At 47.7% G+C, this 21,439-nt stretch overlaps 2 protein-coding genes across 2 annotated transcripts; one reads left to right on the plus strand and one right to left on the minus strand.

The window, feature by feature from the left end:
* Positions 1-367: 367 nt before the first annotated feature.
* Positions 368-17,848, plus strand: GLS2 (glutaminase 2). Its single transcript, XM_004053380.5, has 18 exons — positions 368-949; positions 8,454-8,553; positions 8,934-9,055; positions 9,655-9,784; positions 10,577-10,656; positions 10,743-10,906; positions 11,121-11,179; positions 12,855-12,887; positions 13,150-13,208; positions 13,722-13,788; positions 13,936-13,986; positions 14,106-14,282; positions 15,216-15,347; positions 15,490-15,582; positions 16,054-16,115; positions 16,603-16,679; positions 16,962-17,025; positions 17,157-17,848. The coding sequence occupies exons 1-18, from the start codon at positions 768-770 to the stop codon at positions 17,311-17,313; spliced, it is 1,809 nt and encodes a 602-aa protein (XP_004053428.1). The 5' UTR covers positions 368-767; the 3' UTR covers positions 17,314-17,848.
* A 936-nt stretch (positions 17,849-18,784) lies between these two features.
* Positions 18,785-20,289, minus strand: SPRYD4 (SPRY domain containing 4). The gene is made up of 2 exons (XM_004053381.5): positions 20,129-20,289; positions 18,785-19,766 (listed from the first exon to the last, which is right to left on the minus strand). Exons 1-2 carry the CDS (start codon positions 20,211-20,213, stop codon positions 19,228-19,230), a joined length of 624 nt encoding a protein of 207 aa, XP_004053429.1. The 5' UTR covers positions 20,214-20,289; the 3' UTR covers positions 18,785-19,227.
* Positions 20,290-21,439: the final 1,150 nt, after the last annotated feature.

Here is a 21,439-nt window from a genome sequence, read left to right on the forward strand (position 1 = left end):
GTGCTGGTCGGCTGCTTCTGCCCGGGGTACCCAGCAGCCATCCTACTCTCCACTCAGCACCACCGCACGTCGGCCGCGGGCCACGCTACCCGCTGGGTTACTGGGCGCTGGTTTGGCCTTCGGAGGTCGAGGCTCTCTAAGTGACCTCCTGAACTGGGCTCACTCTTACTTAGCCTCCTCTCTCGAGGCAGCACCCTCCTCTCTACACGAGAACTCCATCGTTCGCAGCCCCACGGTGACCCCGGGGAGCGCCTCCCGCCCCCACCGGCTTCGCCTCAGCTTGTCCTCGCCTTTCCCGCCCTCAGCATCCGCGCACACCCGCGCTCGCCGGGCCCACGCGGAAGCATCCGCAGACTGTCGCAACGTCCCACCGTCTTGCTCTCATTGGGCAACCTACCCTTTCCCCGCCTCAATGTTTTTGCTTCCTCAGTGATTGGACCTGGGCATTGTCCATTCCAGCTCCCAGGCACCGCCCTCTCTCCACCCACTAGAACGCCAGCCGGGTTCTCCTTCATCCCCAACGCTCCTCACCTAGCCCCTGTCCTGAGGGTGCTCCTAACCCTGGAGCCAGCTTTAAAGGGGCAGGCCCCTTCTCCTGCCCCAGCCCCAGCCCCAGCCCCACCCACCGGGCCCCCATTCTCCGTCTTCCAGGCCCAGCGCTCCCTCACAGAACTGCCCCGCACCTTGTCTCGCTCGCTCCGCCCCTCCTTCCCAGCCACAGCTAGAGGTCCTGGGCGCACCTGCAGAGCCGGCGGCTTGCTGGGGGCATGCGCTCCATGAAGGCTCTGCAGAAGGCCCTGAGCCGGGCTGGCAGTCACTGCGGGCGAGGAGGCTGGGGTCACCCGAGCCGGAGCCCCCTCCTTGGCGGGGGCGTCCGGCACCACCTCAGTGAGGCCGCGGCGCAGGGCAGAGAGACGCCACACAGCCACCAGCCGCAGCACCAGGATCAGTAAGGCTCCTGGGACAGGGCAGGGGACGGGCTTGCCCCCACTCCCACTGTGGTTCTCGCTAGTTCCCGAGTGCCCTCCCAAGGCAGCGCCCGTCATCTCCCCTCTCCTCGCTCACTAGCCCTCGGTGCCTTTTCCTTTGGATGTGGGGCTTTGGGTGCGCTGCGCTCGGGCGGTAATCTGCCGTCTGCCTGGGAGTGCGTTCGGGCAAGCGGGTCCTGGGGATGGCGCCTGTCCAAGGTGCGCACTTAACCCGGATCACAGATGCGCGCCGAGTGTTGCTTGGCTCATGTGTCTGAGTGCAGGGCCGGGCGCACGCCGCCAGTCCTCACCTTCCCTAGTCCTCGTGTGTATTTTAGGAGATGCGTGGGTGTGGAACAGCCTCCTGCCTCCAGTCCAGGTGTACTGGGGTCTGCGTGTTGTGTTTCTGCGTGTCCTCGGAAGGTAATGTGTGATGCGCGTGTATTATTGGTGCGCAGGTACGTGCATAAGTGTTGGGTGTGTGCGTAGCAGTGCTCCCTGAACAGCAGAATGGAGGGGAATTTCCAAACTGGTTGTTGAATGGGGAGAATATTTGTAATGGAGGAAAAGTCTTTAAGACGCAGATTTCCCAAACCAGAGCCAGTCAGAGCCTTTATTTGTGCTGCCCAGGCTCCAGAATCTAAAAGGTTCTCTTCCTTTGGGTGTTTCTTCCACCCAGGATGCCAAACCTTTATCTTCCCCACCGCCTAGGACACACTTGGTGGCTGAGCCTTTTTCTCCGAGACGCAGACGGTGCTGAGCAGGAAATCTTGTCCTCCCCAGAGGGCCAGCGTAGGCACTGTCCAAAGAGCCCCTGCTCTACTGTAGCAGGAACGGGAAATGGGCCATCTCCCTCGTCGCTGCCATCTCCCTGATGACACTCAGAAACATGGACACCATAAGTAAAGTAGCCAGACTGACACACTACCTCACCACTACTCGAGTCTCTGTCGTAAGGGACACCAATAGGTATTATTTATTATTAATGACATTTTGCAGTACTTTTCTTTCTTTTATGAGGCGGAGTCTCACTCTGTCACACAGGCTGGAGTGCAGTGGCACCATCTCGACTCACTGCAATCTCCACCTCCTGGGTTCAAGTAATTCTCCTGCCTCAGCCTCTCGAATAGCTGGGATTACCTCGAGTAGCTGGGATTACAGGTGCGCGCCACCACAACCCGCTACTTTTTGTAGTTTTAGTAGAGACAGGGTTTCACCATGTTGGCCCTGCTGGTCTTGAACTCCTGACTTCAGGTGATCTGCCTGCCTCAGCCTCCCAAAGTGCTGCGATTACAGGCATGAGCCACCACGCCCGGCCCTTTTCTCTTTTTCATAGTCATGGTGTCTGCTTATCCATATTACACAGTACTTTCCCATCAGCTTCTTCTCAAAGAGACACAGAACATTTAAAGGATAAGCCCTCTCCCTCCTGTTCTAGTCTCCACCCCAACTTCCCCCCAGGTATTCACCATGGGAGAAATAATGGTGGGATACAGCAAAGGCTGAACTTCCCTCATCTGTCCGCCTTCTGCAGAGTAGGGAACTAGAGGTATCCCTGGTTCCCCACACACACACCTCCTTATCCAGTGGAGTCTGATGATGGAAGTGTTTTTAGGGGACCTTGTTTCTTCTGCCCAGGGAACCCCCATCATATCCTCGGACTGGTGCTCCCCAGGCAGAAAGGGTTGAGAGCACTGGAGAGTGATGTGCTCTGGCAGTGTGACACCATGATGGGGTGGGGTTCCTGTGTTTGGGGGAGGAAAGAGAGCAGCAAAGAGGAAATGCGCTTTTATTCAGGTTATTGTTTGTTTAATATTTAGCTATTTAGCTGTATTTATGACTTTTTTTTTTTTTTTGGAGACAGAGTCTGTTTGCCGCCCAGGCTGGAGTGCAGTGGTGCAATCTCGGCTCACTGCAACCTCTGCCTCAGCTTCCTGAGTAGCTGGGATTACAGGCACCCACCACTACGACTGGCTAATTTTTGTATTTTTAATAGAGATGGGGTTTCACTATGTTGGCCAGGCTGGTCTCGAACTCCTGACCTCAGATAATCCACCTGCCTCGGCCTCCCAAAGTGCTGGGATTATAGGCGTGAGCCACCGTGCCGGGCTATATTTATGACTTTAAAAGAAACAAGAGTATCAAGAGGAAAATATCCCAACACAAAGAAATGATAAATGTTTGAGATGATGGATATACTAATTACTCTTATCTGATCAGTATAATTCTGTGTATTGAAACATCGCTATGCATCCCATAAACATGTGTACAATTATGTTTCAATTAAAAAATATATAAATTTAGAGCCAGGCGCAGTGGCTCACACCTGTAATCCCAGCACTGTGGGTGGCCAAGGCAGGGGGATCACTTGAGCTCAGGAGTTCGAAACCAGCTTGGGCAGCATGGCAAAACCCTGTCTCTACCAAAAAAAAAAAAAAATACAGAAATTAACCAGGCATGGTGGCGCATGCCTGTAGTCCCAGCTACTTGGGAGACTGACGTGGGAGGATCACTTGAGCCCTGTAGGTCGAGGCTGTAGTGTTCCATGATTGCACCACAACACTCCAGCCTAGGCAACAGAGCGAGACCCTGTCTCAAAAATAAATAAATAAGTTTATTACTTAAAAATTTTAAAAAGAAAGATCCCAGTATTAGAGATAACCAATATTGTGATATATTCATATATATCCTATATATGTATATGTAATTTAACAAAAATGGGATAATAGTCATATTTTTGATCTTTTTCATTTATGAACAGCTTTTAATATCATCGAGTGTGTATGACATTGTCATTTTGTCATTTTAAAAGATTCCATTGTTTGAGGTATCATAGTTTATATACCCAGTCTTCAATTTGGTTACTATATAGTCTTGTACACTTGTTCAATTATTTCATAAATTCCAAGGAAATTTGCCCCCCAGAGATAATTTGATGTCATTAATATCATGTATAGTCTTCTAGAGATATTTTATGCATAAAATACATGCTGATACTACTTCACCTTTTTTTATACAAATGGTATCCTATAAACATTGTTCCTATACCTTGCTTTTTTGGTATCATACTATACACATTGCTCTTGTACGTTGCTTGTTTTCCCTCAACATTACATTGGTGATCCATCCATATCTGAGGGATATGCAGTTTTTTTAGGCTTGTGATACATTCAGTGGTATAGCATTATTTCCTGTCTTCTGTTAGCTTCCAGGCAGAGTCCTGCCTTCAAAGTGTTCCTATGTACTTTCCTTCTTGAGTTATCCCTCAGATAGCTTTTTTCCTCCTCTCCCCGCTATAGGCACTAGCTTCATTGTGACAACCGGATTTCCCCAGAAGCAGGAAAACTCTTCTGGTATTCCCTCTTCTGGTACTCCTCCTGACTCCAAACACACACATGCCTAGTCTATGCCAAGCTGTTTGAGTATTATTTTTTAATCCATTGTTTCAATAGATAATATATTCCATATGGTTCAAAATTCAAAATATACAAAAGATAGTGAAAAGTATCCTCCCATACCTTTTTCCTGGCACCTATGTCATCTCTGTAGAAGGAGATGAATCAATCTTACTTATTTATGTATTTATGTATTTATGTATTTATTTATTTCAGATGGAGTCTTGCTCTGTTGCCCAGGCTGGAGTGCAGTGGCGTAATCTCGGCTCACTGCAACCTCTGCCTCCTGGGTTCAAGCGATTCTCCTGCCTCAGCCTCCTGAGTAGCTGGGATTACAGGCGCGCACCACCACACCCGGCTAATTCTTGTACTTTTGGTAGAGATGGGGTTTCACCATGTTGGTCAGGCTGGTCTCGAACTCCTTACCTCATGATCTGCCCACCTTAGGCTCCCAAAGTGCTGGGATTATAGGCATGAGCCACCATGCCCAGCCAGTCTTACCTATTTCTACCTAAATGGTCTTCTAGAAATATCCTGTGCCTGAATAAGCAAACACATATATATTTTCCCTTTTAAACCTGTGCTTCAACCTGAGAAAACTGATATAAGAAAAAAAAGAAAAAACAAATGAAAAAATAAAGCTAGCACTAAAGAACTTACTCATGTAACCAAACACCACCTGTTCCCCAAAAACCTATTGAAATAAAAAATAAATTAAAAAATAAAAATAAATAAAACTGGGCATGGTGGCATACACCTATAGTCCCAGCTACTAGGGAGGCTGAGGCAGAAGGATCACTTGAGCCCAGGAGTTTAAGGCCAGCTTGAGCAATACAGCTAAACCCCATCTCTAAAAACAAACAAACAAACATAAATACTACCACACGCTTCTTTTAGTTAATATTATACTGTTCTACAACATGCTTCTTTTAGTTAATATATCTTAGAGATAATTCCACATCAATTCTTAGAGCACACCCCAATTTCTTTTTTTTTACACTGCATAATATTGCATTATATGAATATACCATAATTAATCAGCTCCCTATTGTTGCACATCAAGTTGTTTCTAATCTTACTATTACTAACAATGTGATGAGGGCCGGGTGCGGTGGCTCACTCCTGTAATCCCAGCACTTTGGGAGGGGGAGGCGGGCGGATCACAAGGTCAGGAGTTCAAGACCAGCCTGGCCAACATGGTGAAACCCCATCTCTACTAAAAATACAAAAATTAGCTGGGCGTGGTGGCACGTGCCTGTAATCCCAGCTACTTGGGAGGCTGAGGCAGGAGAATCACTTGAACCCAGGAGGCAGAGGCTACAGTGAGCCGAGATCACACCATTGCACTCCAGCCTGGGTGACACAGCAAGACTCCGTCTCAAAAAAAAAGAAAAAGAAAAAGAAAAAACAACAATGTGATGAATAATTGTAAATATGTTATTTTTGAGGTGTGTAAGTATACCTGTAGGATAAATCACTGAAAGTCAAATTACTGGGTCAAAGATCTTTGAAGGGTCTTAATCGCAACTAGCTGTCATATTTGGAAATAATCTGATAAAATAACTCCGCTTGGCTGGGTGCGGTGGCTCACGCCTATAATCCCAGCACTCTGGGAGGCTGAGGTGGGAGGATCACTTGAGTCCAGGAGTTTGAGATCAGCCTAGGCAACATAGTGAAACCCCTTTTCTACTTAAAAAAACAATAACTCTTCTAAATATTTTAACATATTAATGGAAATCTTGAAAACTGAGAAGTCTTCAGTACCTGGAATTTTAGGTGTTATAAACCAGAGAGATACTTTGGGACACAGGGACCTTGCTAGCAATACAACTTAGTAATTCTTATTGAAGACCCACTGTGTGCTAGGGACTTTGCTGAGTGCTAGGAAGACAAAGATGTATAAAACACAAAGACCTAACTGTGGAGCAAGGGAGATTCTTCTGTCAGTAAGATGGTGTGTTGTGTCAAACCGGCAGCATAAGCAATATCTGGAGGTTTGGGGAAGCCTTTACAGAGTTGGTGACATTTGATCTGGACCTTGAAGAATGAGCAGGACCATACTAAGCAAAGGTCATTCTATGCAGAAGTTACAGCATAAGCAAAGGCCAGGAAGCCTCACAGTTCCTGGCCCATTTTGGGGAACCATCTATATTGCCTGTTATATCTGGAGTGTGGGCATGATGGGGAATAGGAAAGTTAAGTGGGCAGGTTTTATTTATTTTACTTTATTTTTTTTTAAAACAAAGTCTTACTCTGTCACCCAGGCTGGAGTGCAGTGGCACAATCTCAACTGACTATAACTTCCACCTCCCAGGCTCAGGCAATTCTCCTGCCTCAGCTTCCCAAGTAGCTGAGATTACAGAAGCCCACCACCACACCTGGCTAATTTTTGTATTTTTAGTAGAGACGGGGTTTTACCATGTTGGCCAGTCTGGTCTCGAACTCCTGACCTCAGGTGATCTGCCTGCCTTGGCCTCCCAAAGTGCTGGGATTACAGGTATGAACCACCATGCCCGGCCAATTGGCAGGTTTTAAAGAGCTTTTGATGTCCTGCCAAGTTTTTGTTTGTTTGTTTGTTTGTTTTGAGATGGAGTTTTGCTCTTTTTGCCCAGGCTGGAGTATAATGGCGTGATCTCGGCTCACTGCAACCTCTGACTCCTGGGTTCAAGCAATTCTCTTGCCTCAGCTTCTGGAGTAGCTGGGATTACAGGCACATGCCACTATGCCTGGTTAATTTTGTATTTTTTAATAGAGACAGGGTTTCACCATGTTGGCCAGGCTGGTCTCGAACTCCTAACCTCAGGTGATCCACCTGCCTCAGCCTCCCAAAGTGCTGGGATTACAGGTGTGAGCCACCATGCCCGGCCTACTTCTTATTTCAAGCGTTTATTCTGTAGGCACTGGGGAGCTACCAAACGTTTTTGAGTAGAGAAATTACATCTGAGTTTAGAAAGATCACTGGCACATTTTGACTGGGCGTGGTGGCTCATACCTGTAATCCCAGCACTTTGGGAGGCTGAGGCGGGCGGATCACGAGGTAAGGCGTTTGAGACCAGCCTGACCAAAATGGTGAAACCCCGTCTCTACTAAAAATACAAAAAAATTAGCCAGGCGTGGTGGCGCACACCTGTAATCCCAGCTACTCAGGAGGCTGAGGCAGGGGAATTGCTTGAACCCAGGAGGCGGAGGTTGCAGTGAGCCGAGATCGCGCCATTGCGCTCCAGCCTGGGCGACAGAACCAGACTCCGTCTCAAAAAAAAAAAAAAAAAAAAAAGATCACTGGCACATTTTAGAAGGTGGGTTGAGGCAACAAGAGCAAAACTCTGTCTCAAAAAAAAAAAAAAGATAGATTGAAAGTCAAGAGAGTGTAGTGGCAATTAGGTAATAGGGAATAAGGAGCTGATGATAAACATGATTTATTGAACATTTACTTTGTGTCAGGCAGTTTTTCACAGAATATTATCTTAAGCCTCACATCACCCAGGTGAAGTAGACATTACTACCCTTGTATTACAGATAGGAAGCAAGTTCAGCAATATTAAGCGACCTGCTCAAGATCACACAGCTATTAAGGGGCAAACTCTGGTCTACTACACCATGCTGGCACAGGGAAAAGGAGAAGAGAGGGTGGATTTGAGACATGATGAGGCAGGTTCATCCAATGTTGGTGACCAACTAAGCATGGACTTAAGGTGTGGCAACTATCAAAATGATGCCACATTTCCAGCTTGGCACCCAGGTGGGTGGTAATGCTGTTAACCCAGGTGGGAAACAAGAGGAGAAGAAGAGGGAAGGAAGTGAGAGGACTCCGGCTTGGACATATTTTTCAGTGCTTGTGGGGAACCTATAGGTGGAAGTGTGAGAAGGGAGCTAAAAATAAAGATCTGAAGGTCAGGAGTAAAAGCTAGAGAAAAGATCTACAATTTCTTAGGACAGACATGAAAGTTAGATTTATAGGGATAGATCAGATGGCTTAAGGAGGAGGCATAGAATGAGGACACTCACCTACTTATAAGCCCATGTTGCAGAAGGAGGAGCAGGTAGCAGTTCTCAGGGCCCACTTTCCTCCCCATTCTCTTCCCCCAAACAGTGATTCATCAGAAAGTGGCATGCTGTCCCGCCTGGGTGATTTGCTCTTTTACACTATTGCTGAAGGACAGGAACGAATCCCTATCCACAAGTTCACCACTGTAAGTTGCTCTCTACCTGTTCAGGATCCTAATTCCTTAAGATCTCTGAAAAGTGGGGAAAGGAGGGTATGATAAGTGCAGGGCAGCTAATGGGTTGCTCCATGAGGGTGAAGCATACAGATGGATGAGAATCCAGATGTCTAGGCTGACAAGACAAGCCCATCCCTGCCCCAGGGTCAGAAGATTAAACCCTCTGGAAAAAGGACAGGAAACCCTTGTTAGCCTTCAGAGCTACTCCATCCCCTCCTTTCTTATTCTCCAAACCCATTTGTTCTACCTATTGTAGGGGTTCAGCTAATTGGGTATCCAGTGGGAAAGATTATGAGGAGTACATCACTGTCCTTGTAGCTGACCTTTCTGGCCTCTTCTTTCCTCTAAAGGCACTAAAGGCCACTGGACTGCAGACATCAGATCCTCGGCTCCGAGACTGCATGAGTGAGATGCACCGTGTGGTCCAAGAGTCCAGTAGTGGTGGCCTCTTGGACCGAGATCTCTTCCGAAAGTGAGGGCCCCAGAAACAAGGGCACTGCTCTCTGAAAACTGTCCTGTGGACATAGACTCTCAGAGCAGGGAGGAATTTGGGAATTGTATAGTTCAATTCCTCATTTTATTTTATTACTTATTACATAAGTTATACATGAATACTCATCATAAGAGTTCAAACAATATAGAAATACATGTTCTCCTTTCCCTCCCTACTCAATCCCTGTCCTCTTTTCCCAGAAGTAAATATTAGCAGATTAGTGGGTATCTTCTAGATAATGTCCTACGTACTGACATACATACATGAATATATATAAATATACTTTTATGATTTAGGATTTTTTAAATATCAAGGTAACATACATACATATTATTCTGGTATTTATTTTTTTTCTCATATCCCAAGACATAGTGTCTTTCCACATCATTAAAACCCCTCATTTTAGAGGTAAGGAAACTTAAGACCTAGAAAGGTAAACTGATTTGCCAAAGGTAACAGAGCTGTTGATCCCAAACCTGAAGACCACTCAACCTTCTTTATTCCCAATTTCCGTGGCTCCAGAGTGAGTCCCAGCTGCATTTCTCTAGCCCCCTAATCCAGTCGTGTCTGGGATCCAGGTGTGTGAGCAGCAACATTGTGCTCCTGACCCAGGCATTCCGAAAGAAGTTTGTCATTCCTGATTTTGAGGAGTTCACGGGCCATGTGGATCGCATCTTTGAGGATGTCAAAGAGCTCACTGGAGGCAAAGTGAGAGTCAGGGGACTAAGGGAGGGGTCAGGGACCTGGGCCAGATTTTTTTTTTTTTTTTTTTTTTTCCTGAGACAGAGTTTTGCTCTGTCACCCGGGCTGGAGTGCAGTGGTGCAATCTCAGCTCACTGCAACCTCCACCTCCCGGGTTCAAGCGATTCTTCTGTCTCAGCCTCCCGAGTAGCTGGCATACACCACCATGCCCGACTAATTTTTGTATTTTTAGTAGAGATGGGGTTTTGCCATATTGGCCAGGCTGGTCTCGAACTCCTGATCTCAAGTGATCCACCCACCTCGGCCTCCCAAAGTGCTGGGATTACAGGCATGAGCCACCACACCTAGATATACCTCGCTTCTCAGAGATTTCCTGGGGCTGGGAATCCTATGAATGAGAGATGAGAAGCAGAACTTCTGTAAATGGTGACATGGCTTCATGTGTTTCTATACACGATTCCTAGAGCAGGTGAGGGAATCAAGATCAAATAGAGCCTTCAAAGGGATTTATAGGGTAATTGAGCCTAAGAACCAAAAGGGGAAGGTTGCCTCAGAATTCTCCTTTTTAAACTTCCATTGGCTTTACTGCTATCTCTACAGGATTGCGGATACAGAAAGATATGGCCTTCTAGGACTTAAGGCTCGGGCATTTCTGGGAGCAACAGGCAGGAGGGAACCCCTCTGCCCTATAGAAGACAGAATTTTAGCTTTTATCTAAAAGATTCTCTTGACCCTCAACCTCAACTCTGTTCCTCTTCTCCACATCCATCTCCCTTTTCTCTACCCACTCATGTCCAGGTGGCAGCCTACATCCCTCAGCTGGCCAAGTCAAACCCAGACCTGTGGGGTGTCTCCCTGTGCACTGTGGATGGTCAGCGGTGAGATGCTGGGCAAGAGGAAGGGGAGACAGGGCACAGGTGCCGAACACAGGCCAACCCCTTTCATGGCATCTGTCTGCCTCCAGGCACTCTGTGGGCCACACAAAGGTCCCCTTCTGCCTGCAGTCCTGTGTGAAGCCCCTCACCTATGCCATCTCCATAAGCACCCTAGGCACTGACTACGTGCACAAGTTTGTGGGCAAAGAGCCAAGTGGCCTGCGCTACAACAAGCTCTCCCTCAATGAGGAAGGTGAGCACTACCAAGGCTCAGACCATACTTATAGCCGTCCCCTTCTCCTTATCCCCACCCCATCTCCCAGCCTTTTTTGTTTCTCTGCCCTTCCTGATTAGCCCTGTCATGCCTTTCTCCCTAGCAGTCTTTCTTGTCTAACCCACAAAGTAAGCGGGCTGTCAGGGAGGCTTTGTTCAGTGACTAAGACTCTTGGTGGTTTGTATTTCCCCAGGAATCCCCCATAACCCCATGGTCAATGCTGGTGCCATTGTTGTCAGCTCCCTGATCAAGGTCAGTGCCACCTTAACCTTCTGATAGGTATTATCCTCTAAGCTCCTGTGTTCTTGTATCCCTCATATTTGTTCAGCTCTCCAGGGAGACTGGTGGGGCTCTGATTCCTTTGAGGGTCCCCAGAAGGCACGTGAGGCACAGCAGGGACCCACATGTTATGCTGACAATGTCAGTATAAGAGACTGCACCACCTCCCTCATCCCCACTCAGTACTGTTCCCTGCCCCCACCCATGAGTCTAGAGCCTAGAGCTTTCTGACCCTTAGAGAAGTGAGCAGGTCCTGACCCCTGCCTAGGACCAAGGGCCAAATGCCAGAGACAAGGGGAGGACAGCACTATTGGGCACTGATTGGCCACTTCTGAGTGTGGGACACCTGCAGGCAAGGGTGAATGGCCAGGCCAGGGCAGTTATTCACGTCACCTGGAACTGTGAGTTGGCCTTGAACAGGGTGTCAGACTAGCCCATCAGCTGTAGGTCTCCCAGGGCTTGAGCAAGAACCTGGGAGCAGCTGGGCAGCAACACCCTGGAGCCAATCACAGCCCCTCCTGGGGAAGGTGGTGTTAGGAATCCTCCCCTCAGGGACTCAGGTATCAGAGTCCCTGTGGTATTAACTCTGTAGTTGACACGAGTAAGCAATGAGTCTGGGTGAGGAAACGAGGCTGAGTCTCTCCCCTTGTTCTGTGATGGCTCCATCTACAAACCTGTATCTGGGCCCTGCCTCATCCCATTCCCATCTAAGTAGGACCTTTTTAAAAAAATATAGACGCCAGGCGCGGTGGCTCACGCCTGTAATCCCAACACTTTGGGAGGCCGAGGTGGGCAAATCACGAGGTCAGGAGATCGAGACCATCCTGGCTAGCACGGTGAAACCCCGTCTCTACTAAAAATACAAAAAATTAGCCAGGCTTGGTGGTGGGCACCTGTGGTCCCAGCTGCTCGGGAGGCTAAGGCAGGAGAATGGTATGAACCCGGGAGGTGGAGCTTGCAGTTGAGCAGAGAACCTGCCACTGCACTCCAGCCTGGGCGACAGAGCAAGACTCCATCTCAAAAAAAAAAAAAAAAAAAAAAAAAGAGACAGGGTCTCTCCTATGTTGCCTAGGCTGGTCTCAAACCCCTGGTCTCAAGCATCCTCCTGCCTCAGCCCCCCAAATTGCTGAGATTACAGGCATGAACCATCATGCTGGCCAATGGGATAGAGTAAAGCTCCAGCATGGGGTGTAAGGAATGGGGATGGAGATCAGGGATAGGGTGGGGCTAGGAGACAGGATTCGAGTCAGGAAAATGAACGTGGGAGTCAGGGATGAGGGTTTGGATTGAGAATGGAAGTGGGATGGCCCAGCAAGCTGGCTCATGCCTGTAATCCGAGCTACTTGGAGGCTGAAGTGGGAGGATCGCTTGAGCCTGGGAGGTCAAAGCTGCAGTGAGCCATGATCGTGCCACTGCACTCCAGCCTGGGTGACAAGGGTGACAAAGCAAGACTGTCTCAAAAAAAAGAAAGAGAGGAGCCAATGGAAGTGCAGTGTTTTCAGAAGGATAAAAAAAGGGCCATTATAAAATTGAACACATTTGCAGCAGCAGGACCAGACTAACACTAGAACTCCACTAGATCCTTCTGACCCTTCCCTCTGTCATCCTCCTACGCTTAGAATGCTGACATCTCTCTCTTTCTCTGCAGATGGACTGTAACAAAGCAGAGAAGTTTGATTTTGTAAGTTCTCTTGCTACTTAGCCCCTGGCTGCATTTCTCCATGGCATGCTGTCCTCTCCAGCTGCCCCAGTGGCTCTCTAACCCCACTACCAGGTGCACCAGCCCATACTAGAAGCCTTATTTCCAGAAATGTGGAAATCTGCTGGCCTCAGAGAGGAAAGCCTCTTGACAAGACCTGAGTTCAGAAGGGCTAGTCAACCTGTGAGGTATTAATAGAGCTTCTTAACCAAGTGGAGCCTCAATGTCCCTTTTTCTCTTCCAGGTGTTGCAGTATCTCAACAAAATGGCTGGGAATGAATACATGGGTTTCAGCAATGCCACGTAAGTCCCTACTCAGAGGACTGACTGAAAGCATTGTGGTGTATGTGTGTGTACTTAGGATGGGGACAAGAGGAATGGGGGAGAGAGAATCTTAGGAGGAAGAAATCCCAGGGGAACTTTGGCCCTCCAGCTTCCTCTGAGTCCCTTCATTAACATTTGTTTATCTTGTAAAATAATTTATTCCATTTCTAATTAGTACGTAATGAGAGAGGCAGTGTGATGGTTTGTGCCTAAGCCCTTTCTTGCCAAGACTTGCAAAGCCAAAAACTTCACCAGTTTTCCTAGATGACTAGACAGTTTGGGGTGTTTGGTTTGGGTTTACTTTATAACAAAGCTATGCTGAGTGTTTGCTCAGGTTCAGAAATTTCCTCTAATATTACTGTGAGAAGTTATAAAGGGGTTCATTTAGTTTGTGGTGTGATGTAGTTCTGTCTCTCCAGGGAAGGTAATTTTTCCCCTTCTCCCAACACCCACTCCTCCAACTTCAAGTGCTAAATAGGGTGTTTGCTTCAGATTCCAGTCAGAGAAGGAAACAGGGGATCGGAATTATGCCATCGGCTATTATCTCAAGGAAAAGAAGGTAACCAGAAGAGGCCGGAAGAGAAAGTCCCTGGGAATTCTGCTGCTGGTGGAAGGGCAGTAGGGGTTGGGGGCTTCAGCTGAGACCCTGACAGTGTGAAAGGGCTGATGTCCTGAAGAGAAATGCTCTCCCCTGTCTTCCTTGCAGTGCTTTCCTAAGGGGGTGGACATGATGGCTGCCCTTGATCTCTACTTCCAGGTAAGAAAACACTGCTCAGGGCCGAGGGAACAGGACAGACTGTCCTTGCCCTTGCCCTACACCCGAGGGTCCCATGTGCAGGTTCACGTCACATCTTCACCTATTATTTGTTTTCATAGCTGTGCTCTGTGGAGGTCACTTGTGAATCAGGCAGTGTCATGGCAGCCACCCTAGCCAATGGTGGGATCTGCCCCATCACAGGCGAGAGTGTGCTGAGTGCTGAAGCAGTGCGCAACACCCTCAGCCTCATGCATTCCTGCGGCATGTATGACTTCTCTGGCCAGTTTGCCTTCCACGTGAGTTACTGGCTCTGCTATCCATCTGTCATGAGCCCAGTGCTAAGAAGAGAGAACACTGACTCTCTCAAGATAGAGGTGGAAGCTTGTTCCTGTCTCTCATTCACTAACTTCCAGGAAGGCAATTAGGTTGAGACTCCTTAGATGAGTTTCTCAAAAACACCAAGTTCCTCGAATATATAAAGAGATGTCTTTGGGAGGCCGAGGCAGGTGGATCACCTGAGGTCAGGAGTTCGAGACCAGCCTGACCTACATGGTGAAACCCCATCTCTACTAAATACAAAAAATTAGGGGGGGTGGTGGTGTGCACCTGTAATCCCAGCTACTTGGGAGGCTGAGGCAGGAGAAGTGCTTGAACCTGGGAGGCGGAGGTTGCACTGAGCCGAGATTGTGCCATTGCACTGTAGCCTGGGCAACAAGAGCAAAACTCCATCTCAAAAAAAAAAACAACCAGAGGTGTTGCAGCTCCTGAATTGTGCTTTACATTGCTGGCTCTTCTCCTTGGGGTCTCAGCTTAGATGTCATTTCCAAAGAAAGACTTTTCTGACCACCCTATCTCACGTAGCCCCCCTCTACCTCTATTTACAGCACCCTACTTCTCACTATTTATCACAATTACTTTAAAAATTACGTGTCTATTTATTTACCTGTTTATTACCTATCTCCTAACACCAGAATGAAAGTTCCTAGTTCTAGCACAGCATCTAGCACAGAATGCTGTAAGTATTTCAAAAAATATTTTCTAGCTGAATCAATGAATTTAAGAGAAGGAAAGGACAGGAGTAATAAAAGAAGCTAATTAACAAGCCAAAAGGTTGAGGTGGATTGTGGTCATGCAGTCATTTGTAAACTTGTTAAGAGTACAGCCTAATTTGTTTATTTTCTGATTTGGGGCACACCCACGTTATCCTCAGCTTCAGTTCTGTTCCCCAGGTGGGCCTGCCAGCCAAGTCAGCTGTATCAGGAGCCATCCTCCTGGTGGTACCCAATGTCATGGGAATGATGTGCCTGTCACCCCCATTGGACAAGCTGGGGAACAGCCATAGGGGGACCAGCTTCTGCCAGGTGAGATGCTTTGCATATAGTACTTACTATTTTTGAAGCAATAAATTTGTTTAATGGTACCACTTTTACTATAATAAAGCAATTTTGAGCTCCTACTAAGTGTAAGGAGTAAATAAACAATATATTTGGCTTACAATTCTAGAAGTTGGTGTCTCTCTTCAATTTCCACAACTATGACAACCTGAGGCACTGTGCTCGGAAGTTAGACCCACGGCGTGAAGGGGCAGAAGTTCGGGTAAGGAAAACTCCAGGTGGCTTGTAAGAATATTTCAAAGGCCAGGTGCGGTGGCTCACGCCTGTAATCCCAGCACTTTGAGAGGCCAAGGCGGGCGGATCACGAGGTCAGGAGATCAAGACCATCCTGGCTAACACGGTGAAACCTGGTCTCTATTGAAAATACAAAAAATTAGCCAGACGTGGTGGCACACGCCTGTGGTCCCAGCTACTTGGGAGGCTGAGGCAGGAGAATTGCTTGAAATCAGGAGGCAGAGGTTGCAGTGAGCCAAGACCACGTGCCACTACACTTCAGCCTGAATGACAGAGCGAGACTCCGTCTCAAAAAAAAAAAAAAAGAATATTTCAGAGTAGCACATTCCATAACACTTCAGCAATACCCTTGGACTAAGCATCCATGGAGGAGGGTCACAGGGCACAGCTGGCATAGGTGAGTTCAATTAATGTCATATGGGTATGATTTGTGTTCCAGAACAAGACTGTGGTCAACCTGTTATTTGCTGCCTATAGTGGCGATGTCTCAGCTCTTCGAAGGTAATGCTACTGTGACCAAATATACAAAATAAAATACTCCTGGTCAGAGATTTTACTAGGAGGCAGCATAACAAAATAGTTAAGTGCTTCAGCTTTGGAATTAGAATGGATATAGATTGCATTTAAATGAAATTTTTTTAAAAAAGGAGATTTTTTTAAAAAAAGTAAACTGCCTGCTCTATGATAATTAATGTTAGCCATTGTTATTGAGTGTTAAGAGCAGTGTCCTAGGAAGTAGGTACCCTGCCTCAAATGGGCACTTACCACAGGTAGGCAGTGAGTGATATTTCTGGAAGGATCACATTCCCATCTCTCTAATATAACAGTCTCATCTGGATATGGAAAAAAGATTATTCAGAGCCAACAAATCTGGGTATAGGCTGTTTCACTTTCTCTGAAACTCATCCAGTCTGACACCAGTTCACAAAGAACACCTGTGATTCCAGTCTGATCTAGGCAACTCTAGCTGCTTTCCCACTACCCTCAGGTTTGCCTTGTCAGCCATGGATATGGAACAGAAAGACTATGACTCGCGCACAGCTCTGCATGTTGCTGCAGCTGAAGGTACTGAAGTGTTAAGGAGGGGAGGAGGAGGGTAATCATAAGACCCTTTCTTTTTCACCAAAAGTACCTTCATTATATGTGCCCTCAAGGTTATAGGGGCAGCAACTAGTTTTATCTAGACACCCTTCGGTTTGCAGCTAGACTATGACTGAGTGCTGCAGGGTACAAAATGGGAAGAGGCCCTTTCCCCTCCCCTCTTGGTAAAGACTTCAGTGGCTAAGTGTCTGCACCAAAGGGTTCAAGACCTGCGCCTTCTCATTTTCCTTCTGCCCATATTCCTAGGACACATCGAAGTTGTTAAATTCCTGATCGAGGCTTGCAAAGTGAATCCTTTTGTCAAGGACAGGTGAGGAATAGGCTAAAAGTGGAGGAGGGTGGGCACAGCTTCTCCACCTACCCTCCAGCCACCATGCAAATATATACAACCACCACACTCTCCACGTCTCCTTTGCCTGATCATGTCATTATTCCTCTCAGGTGGGGCAACATTCCCCTGGATGATGCTGTGCAGTTCAACCATCTGGAGATGGTCAAACTGCTTCAGGATTACCAGGACTCCTACACACTCCCTGAGACTCAGGCTGAGGCAGCTGCTGAGGCCCTGTCCAAAGAGAACTTAGAAAGCATGGTATGAGCACAGGTCATGGACAGCCCCTGCTCAAGAAAAAGCATGAGCTGGCCACACATGTAATCCATAACCACCAAAAATACTATGGAGAGCTACACTGCTTCAGTGGGGACCAAGCAGTCATTTGGTGACTTAGGCTAGTGCTTTCTATGGGAGTCAAAATACCCCATTCCCTCAGCAGACAGAGTACAGAGAAGGGCCTCAGAGGACACCTGCAGTAGAGCTATCCAGAGAGAATGGGCTTCAAGGTACAGCCTAATGGCTTGCCCCACTCAAAACCATCCCAGCTCTTCACCCAGGTCTCCTCTTCCTCTCCCTGAAGAAACCATCATGAGAGAGATACTCTGGTGGAGGGGCTCTAGCTACCATACACATGTACATATCCACACAATATGGGAAGTGGGAATGGCTATATACATGGCTTTAGTAGTCTGGAGAAATCTACTCCCCTTGGCCAGGACATGCTGCTGCTACTGCTAACAGCCAATTTTATAGACAGAGAAAGTATTTTGTGTTCAAATAAACTTTAATTACCATATCATTTTTGCTAAACCCAGTCCTTCTTTCTTCCCTAGGGGTATCTAGCTTCATCACCATCATAGAAGGTAGAAAAAGATGGAATCACAGGGTCAAAGCACAGCTTCTCTACCTACCCTACCAAACAGTACATATTCACTTACCCCACCAGGTTTTTCTCAACTCCAAATACTGCTTTAGGTTAAATGTATTCTGCTGCCAAGGGAAGTGTAGGTTTGAGTCTAAACAGGCTCTGAAACAGATTGTGCAAAACCTCAGGCCTCCTTCCTTCCTCGGGAAGTTCCAACTGTGGCAGAAATGAAGATGGAACTTCTCAAGAATAAACAGTTTTGGCCGGGTGTGGTGGCTCACGCCTGAAATCCCAGCACTTTGGGAGGCCAAGGTGGGCTGATCACACGAGGCCAGGAGTTCGAGACCAGCCTGGCCAATATGGCGAAACCCCATCTCTACTAAAAATATAAAAATTAGACGGGCATGGTGGCACACACCTGTAATCCAAGCTACTCAGGAGGCTGAGGCACGAGAGTCGCTTTAACCCAAGAGGCAGAGTTTGCAGTGAGCCAAGATCATGCCACTGCACTCCAGCCTGGGTGACAGAGTGAGACTCTGTCTCAAAAAATAAATAAATAAATAGTTTCTAGCACTCATCCTCTAGATATCCCCCAAGTATCTCTCTTCCCCTTTGGTCAAGGTTATAACTGGGATAATGATTATGACAGACTGGCTGGGTGTCAGAGGTACAGATTTAAGGTAGATGGACTCAGGGTAAGGATAGCTATAGCTGTGTGGGGCTGAAGGTCTGTGGCACTGAGCTACTGGGGAAGGAGGACTCTGTTTTCATTTTGACACACTGAGTTAATAAAGCACTTACTGAGGGAGCCAGAGCCCAAACTCTAAATATGCTGTAGAAAAAGGGCCAAGTCATTGACTGCACCACTCCTTCAGCCAGAGGTAGAAAGGATTTACTCTTCAGCGATCTGGTAGAGCCCCAAGAACAAGTTACATGTGGACAAAGGGAGGGAGAGGTATCATGGTGATTAATAAATTCAAACAAAGCTGAATGATAAGACCCCAGGATGGAACACAGTCTGAGAAAGGCCTGGGCAAAAGGAGGCAGAGGGACTGAAGGAAGCAGGTCAGGGAAGATACACCCATGGTAGCCTAGGAAATTGGCAGTAGTTGGTGGGTGGGGAAAAGGAGGGTTTGGCTGTATGCCTAGCTTTCACAAGGTAGGGGATGAGGAAGATGATTATGATATTGCACAGAGGACCCAACACTGAATTGTGGGAGCTAGAGGTTGCTTGAGGCAAAGTAAAAAGGCTTCAGACACTTTCAAAAGGAGGCTGGCCAAAGGCGTGATTAGGGACTCCAGTAATGGACATACTAGAGGCCCTCGGGCACCTCAAGCCCTGAATGGGTCAGCAGCTCCCCATCCCAGAGAGCAAAGGCAGGCACCACTGGACCCCGGAAATCTGTCTGTAGCGTGTGAACCACAGAGACCTGGCTCACATCCACCAGGCTCAGCTTCTGGGCCTCATACTCCAGCAACAGCCCCACCTTCTCTGGCTGCCCAATACCCTCAACTGGGGCTTTCTCGTTGGCCAACATGGTGTACCACTTGCGCTGGGCATAGGTGAACACCCAGGAACGATCATCAACACCAATGCAGCTATCCCGGGACATGTCCACATCTGCCACTCCTATCCGGAACTGCTGGGAGCGCTTCACTGTCACTTCCCAGTAGTGTCTGCCACTGGTGACCGCTGTGTCTGCCAGCACCACTGCCCACTCCCGGAAGCGCTCCACATTCAGGGCCACCTTGGTGGGCTCCAATCCCACCAAGCCATATTTGACACCCGTATCATCTCTGAAGAGTGCCAGGCTGCTGTGGGCGGTTTTTTCTTCCAGTTTGAAACTGACGCCTGCGGGCAGAGCAAAAAGACGGGATAATAACAGGGGCTAGAACCCTAGGGCTGGTGATATATTCAGATCTGAGGCAGGCAGTCATGAGACACGAGCAACTAGGGAAGAGTCAGAATGCCAAGCGGGCAAGAGAGTCGCGAGGTCACTTTACTACGGATAGCTCACGGAGCTGAAAAACTCGGATTGAGTAAGTCCCGGAATTTAAAGAAACCAAATGGTGTCACAGGTTTGGAATCTCGAGACCAAGGCAGGTGGGGAAGGAAAAGACCCGAGAGGGTTGGAGTTGCTTCTCGGAGTGGGGTCTGGGAATAATAGACGGAAGCCATTCTGGAGGTAAAAGAGTAAAAAGAGATAATCCTACCTCTCTGGGCCTCTGTGGAGGCAACTCCCAATCGTTTGGCTCCCCAGCGGCACAAGCGCAAAGAACGTGCAAAAAGCAGCGCCATCTTGCGCCTTGGATGAACCGGGCACGCCTCCCGCTTACAGACACAGCCATCTGCCCGCCTGCTCCCCTAGCACGTGGTGCGCGAGGGGCGGCCGCGCAGTGTTATGACGTAAGCGACGCCCGGGGGCGGGCGGCCTCCACGTTAGTGGTTTCTGTTCTGTTTCTACCCGCGGTTAATGCTGTTTATTCAGTTTTTCTGCGTAGACGAACGCTGCTCACATTTGAACTACGTAAAACTTTTAGAGATATAGTGTAGCCAGATGCTTAGAAGTATAGATTTTAAAATTAGACAGTACTGTAATTAGCTTTGATCCCGGCTTCACTGTGTGAGTTTGGGCAACTCACTCCACTTTTCTGAGCCTTAGTGTTCTAATTTATAAATTAGAAATTATATACAGACCTTAGTAATAATTGAGAATAATCTAGGCCGGGCGCGGTGGCTCACGCCTGTAATCTCAGCACTTTGGGAGGCCGAGGCAGGCGGATCACGAGGTCAGGAGATCAAGACCATCGTGGCCAATATGGTGAAACCCCGCCTCTACCAAAAGTACAAAAATTAGCCGGGCGTGGTGGCGCGCGCCTGTAATCCCAGCTACCCGGGAGGCTGAGGCAGGAGAATCGCTTGAACCAGGGAGTGGGAGGTTGCAGTGAGCCGAGATCCTGCCACTGCACTCCAGCCTGGTGACAGAGCAAGACTCCATCTCAAAAAATAATAATAATAATAATTAATCTAGATATATATTGGCAAATAGCAACCATTGGGTAATTCACAGTTGTTTATAATTAATAGTAAATACATAAATACTGTTAATGTTGGTTTTGTATGTTCAAGGCTAGGAACGGATGGTTTAACTCAGCATTCAGTTTTCTGAACTTAACCAAAAGTAGCAATATTTTGGTTCAGGGTATGAGGTAAGAGATTATGGACAGCCTATATTGAACATTTCGATCTGCATTCCATTTTATTTTATTTTTTGAGACAGGGTCTCATTCTGTCACCCAGGCTGCATGCAGCACAGTGGCGCAAACACAGCTCACTGCAACTTTCATCTCTGAGGCACAAGCGATCTTCCTGCTTCAGCCTCCCATGTAGCTGGGACCACATGTGCACGCACCATGCCCCGTTAACTTTTTTGTAGAAACGGGGGTTTCACTTTGTTGACCAAGTTGTTCTCGAATTCTCGGGCTCAAGCCATCCTCCCACCTTTGCCTCCCAAAGTGCTGTGA

The sequence above is a fragment of the Gorilla gorilla genome, chromosome 10 (genome assembly GCF_029281585.2).
Source record: "Gorilla gorilla gorilla isolate KB3781 chromosome 10, NHGRI_mGorGor1-v2.1_pri, whole genome shotgun sequence".
In the NCBI taxonomy this organism is placed as follows: Eukaryota; Metazoa; Chordata; class Mammalia; order Primates; family Hominidae; genus Gorilla; species Gorilla gorilla.

What these genes read in the sequence shown, in the direction of transcription:
- GLS2 (XM_004053380.5), top strand. Translation starts at nt 768, where the DNA reads ATGCGCTCCATGAAGGCTCTGCAGAAGGCCCTGAGCCGGGCTGGCAGT. An exon ending in GCTCTCCCTCAATGAGGAAG is followed by an intron (nt 10,907 to 11,120) that starts GTGAGCACTACC and finishes GTATTTCCCCAG; the next exon opens with GAATCCCCCATAACCCCATG. An exon ending in CTGGCCAGTTTGCCTTCCAC is followed by an intron (nt 14,283 to 15,215) that starts GTGAGTTACTGG and finishes TCTGTTCCCCAG; the next exon opens with GTGGGCCTGCCAGCCAAGTC.
- SPRYD4 (XM_004053381.5), bottom strand. Translation starts at nt 20,213, where the DNA reads ATGGCGCTGCTTTTTGCACGTTCTTTGCGCTTGTGCCGCTGGGGAGCC. An exon ending in CTCCACAGAGGCCCAGAGAG is followed by an intron (nt 19,767 to 20,128) that starts GTAGGATTATCT and finishes CTCTGCCCGCAG; the next exon opens with GCGTCAGTTTCAAACTGGAA.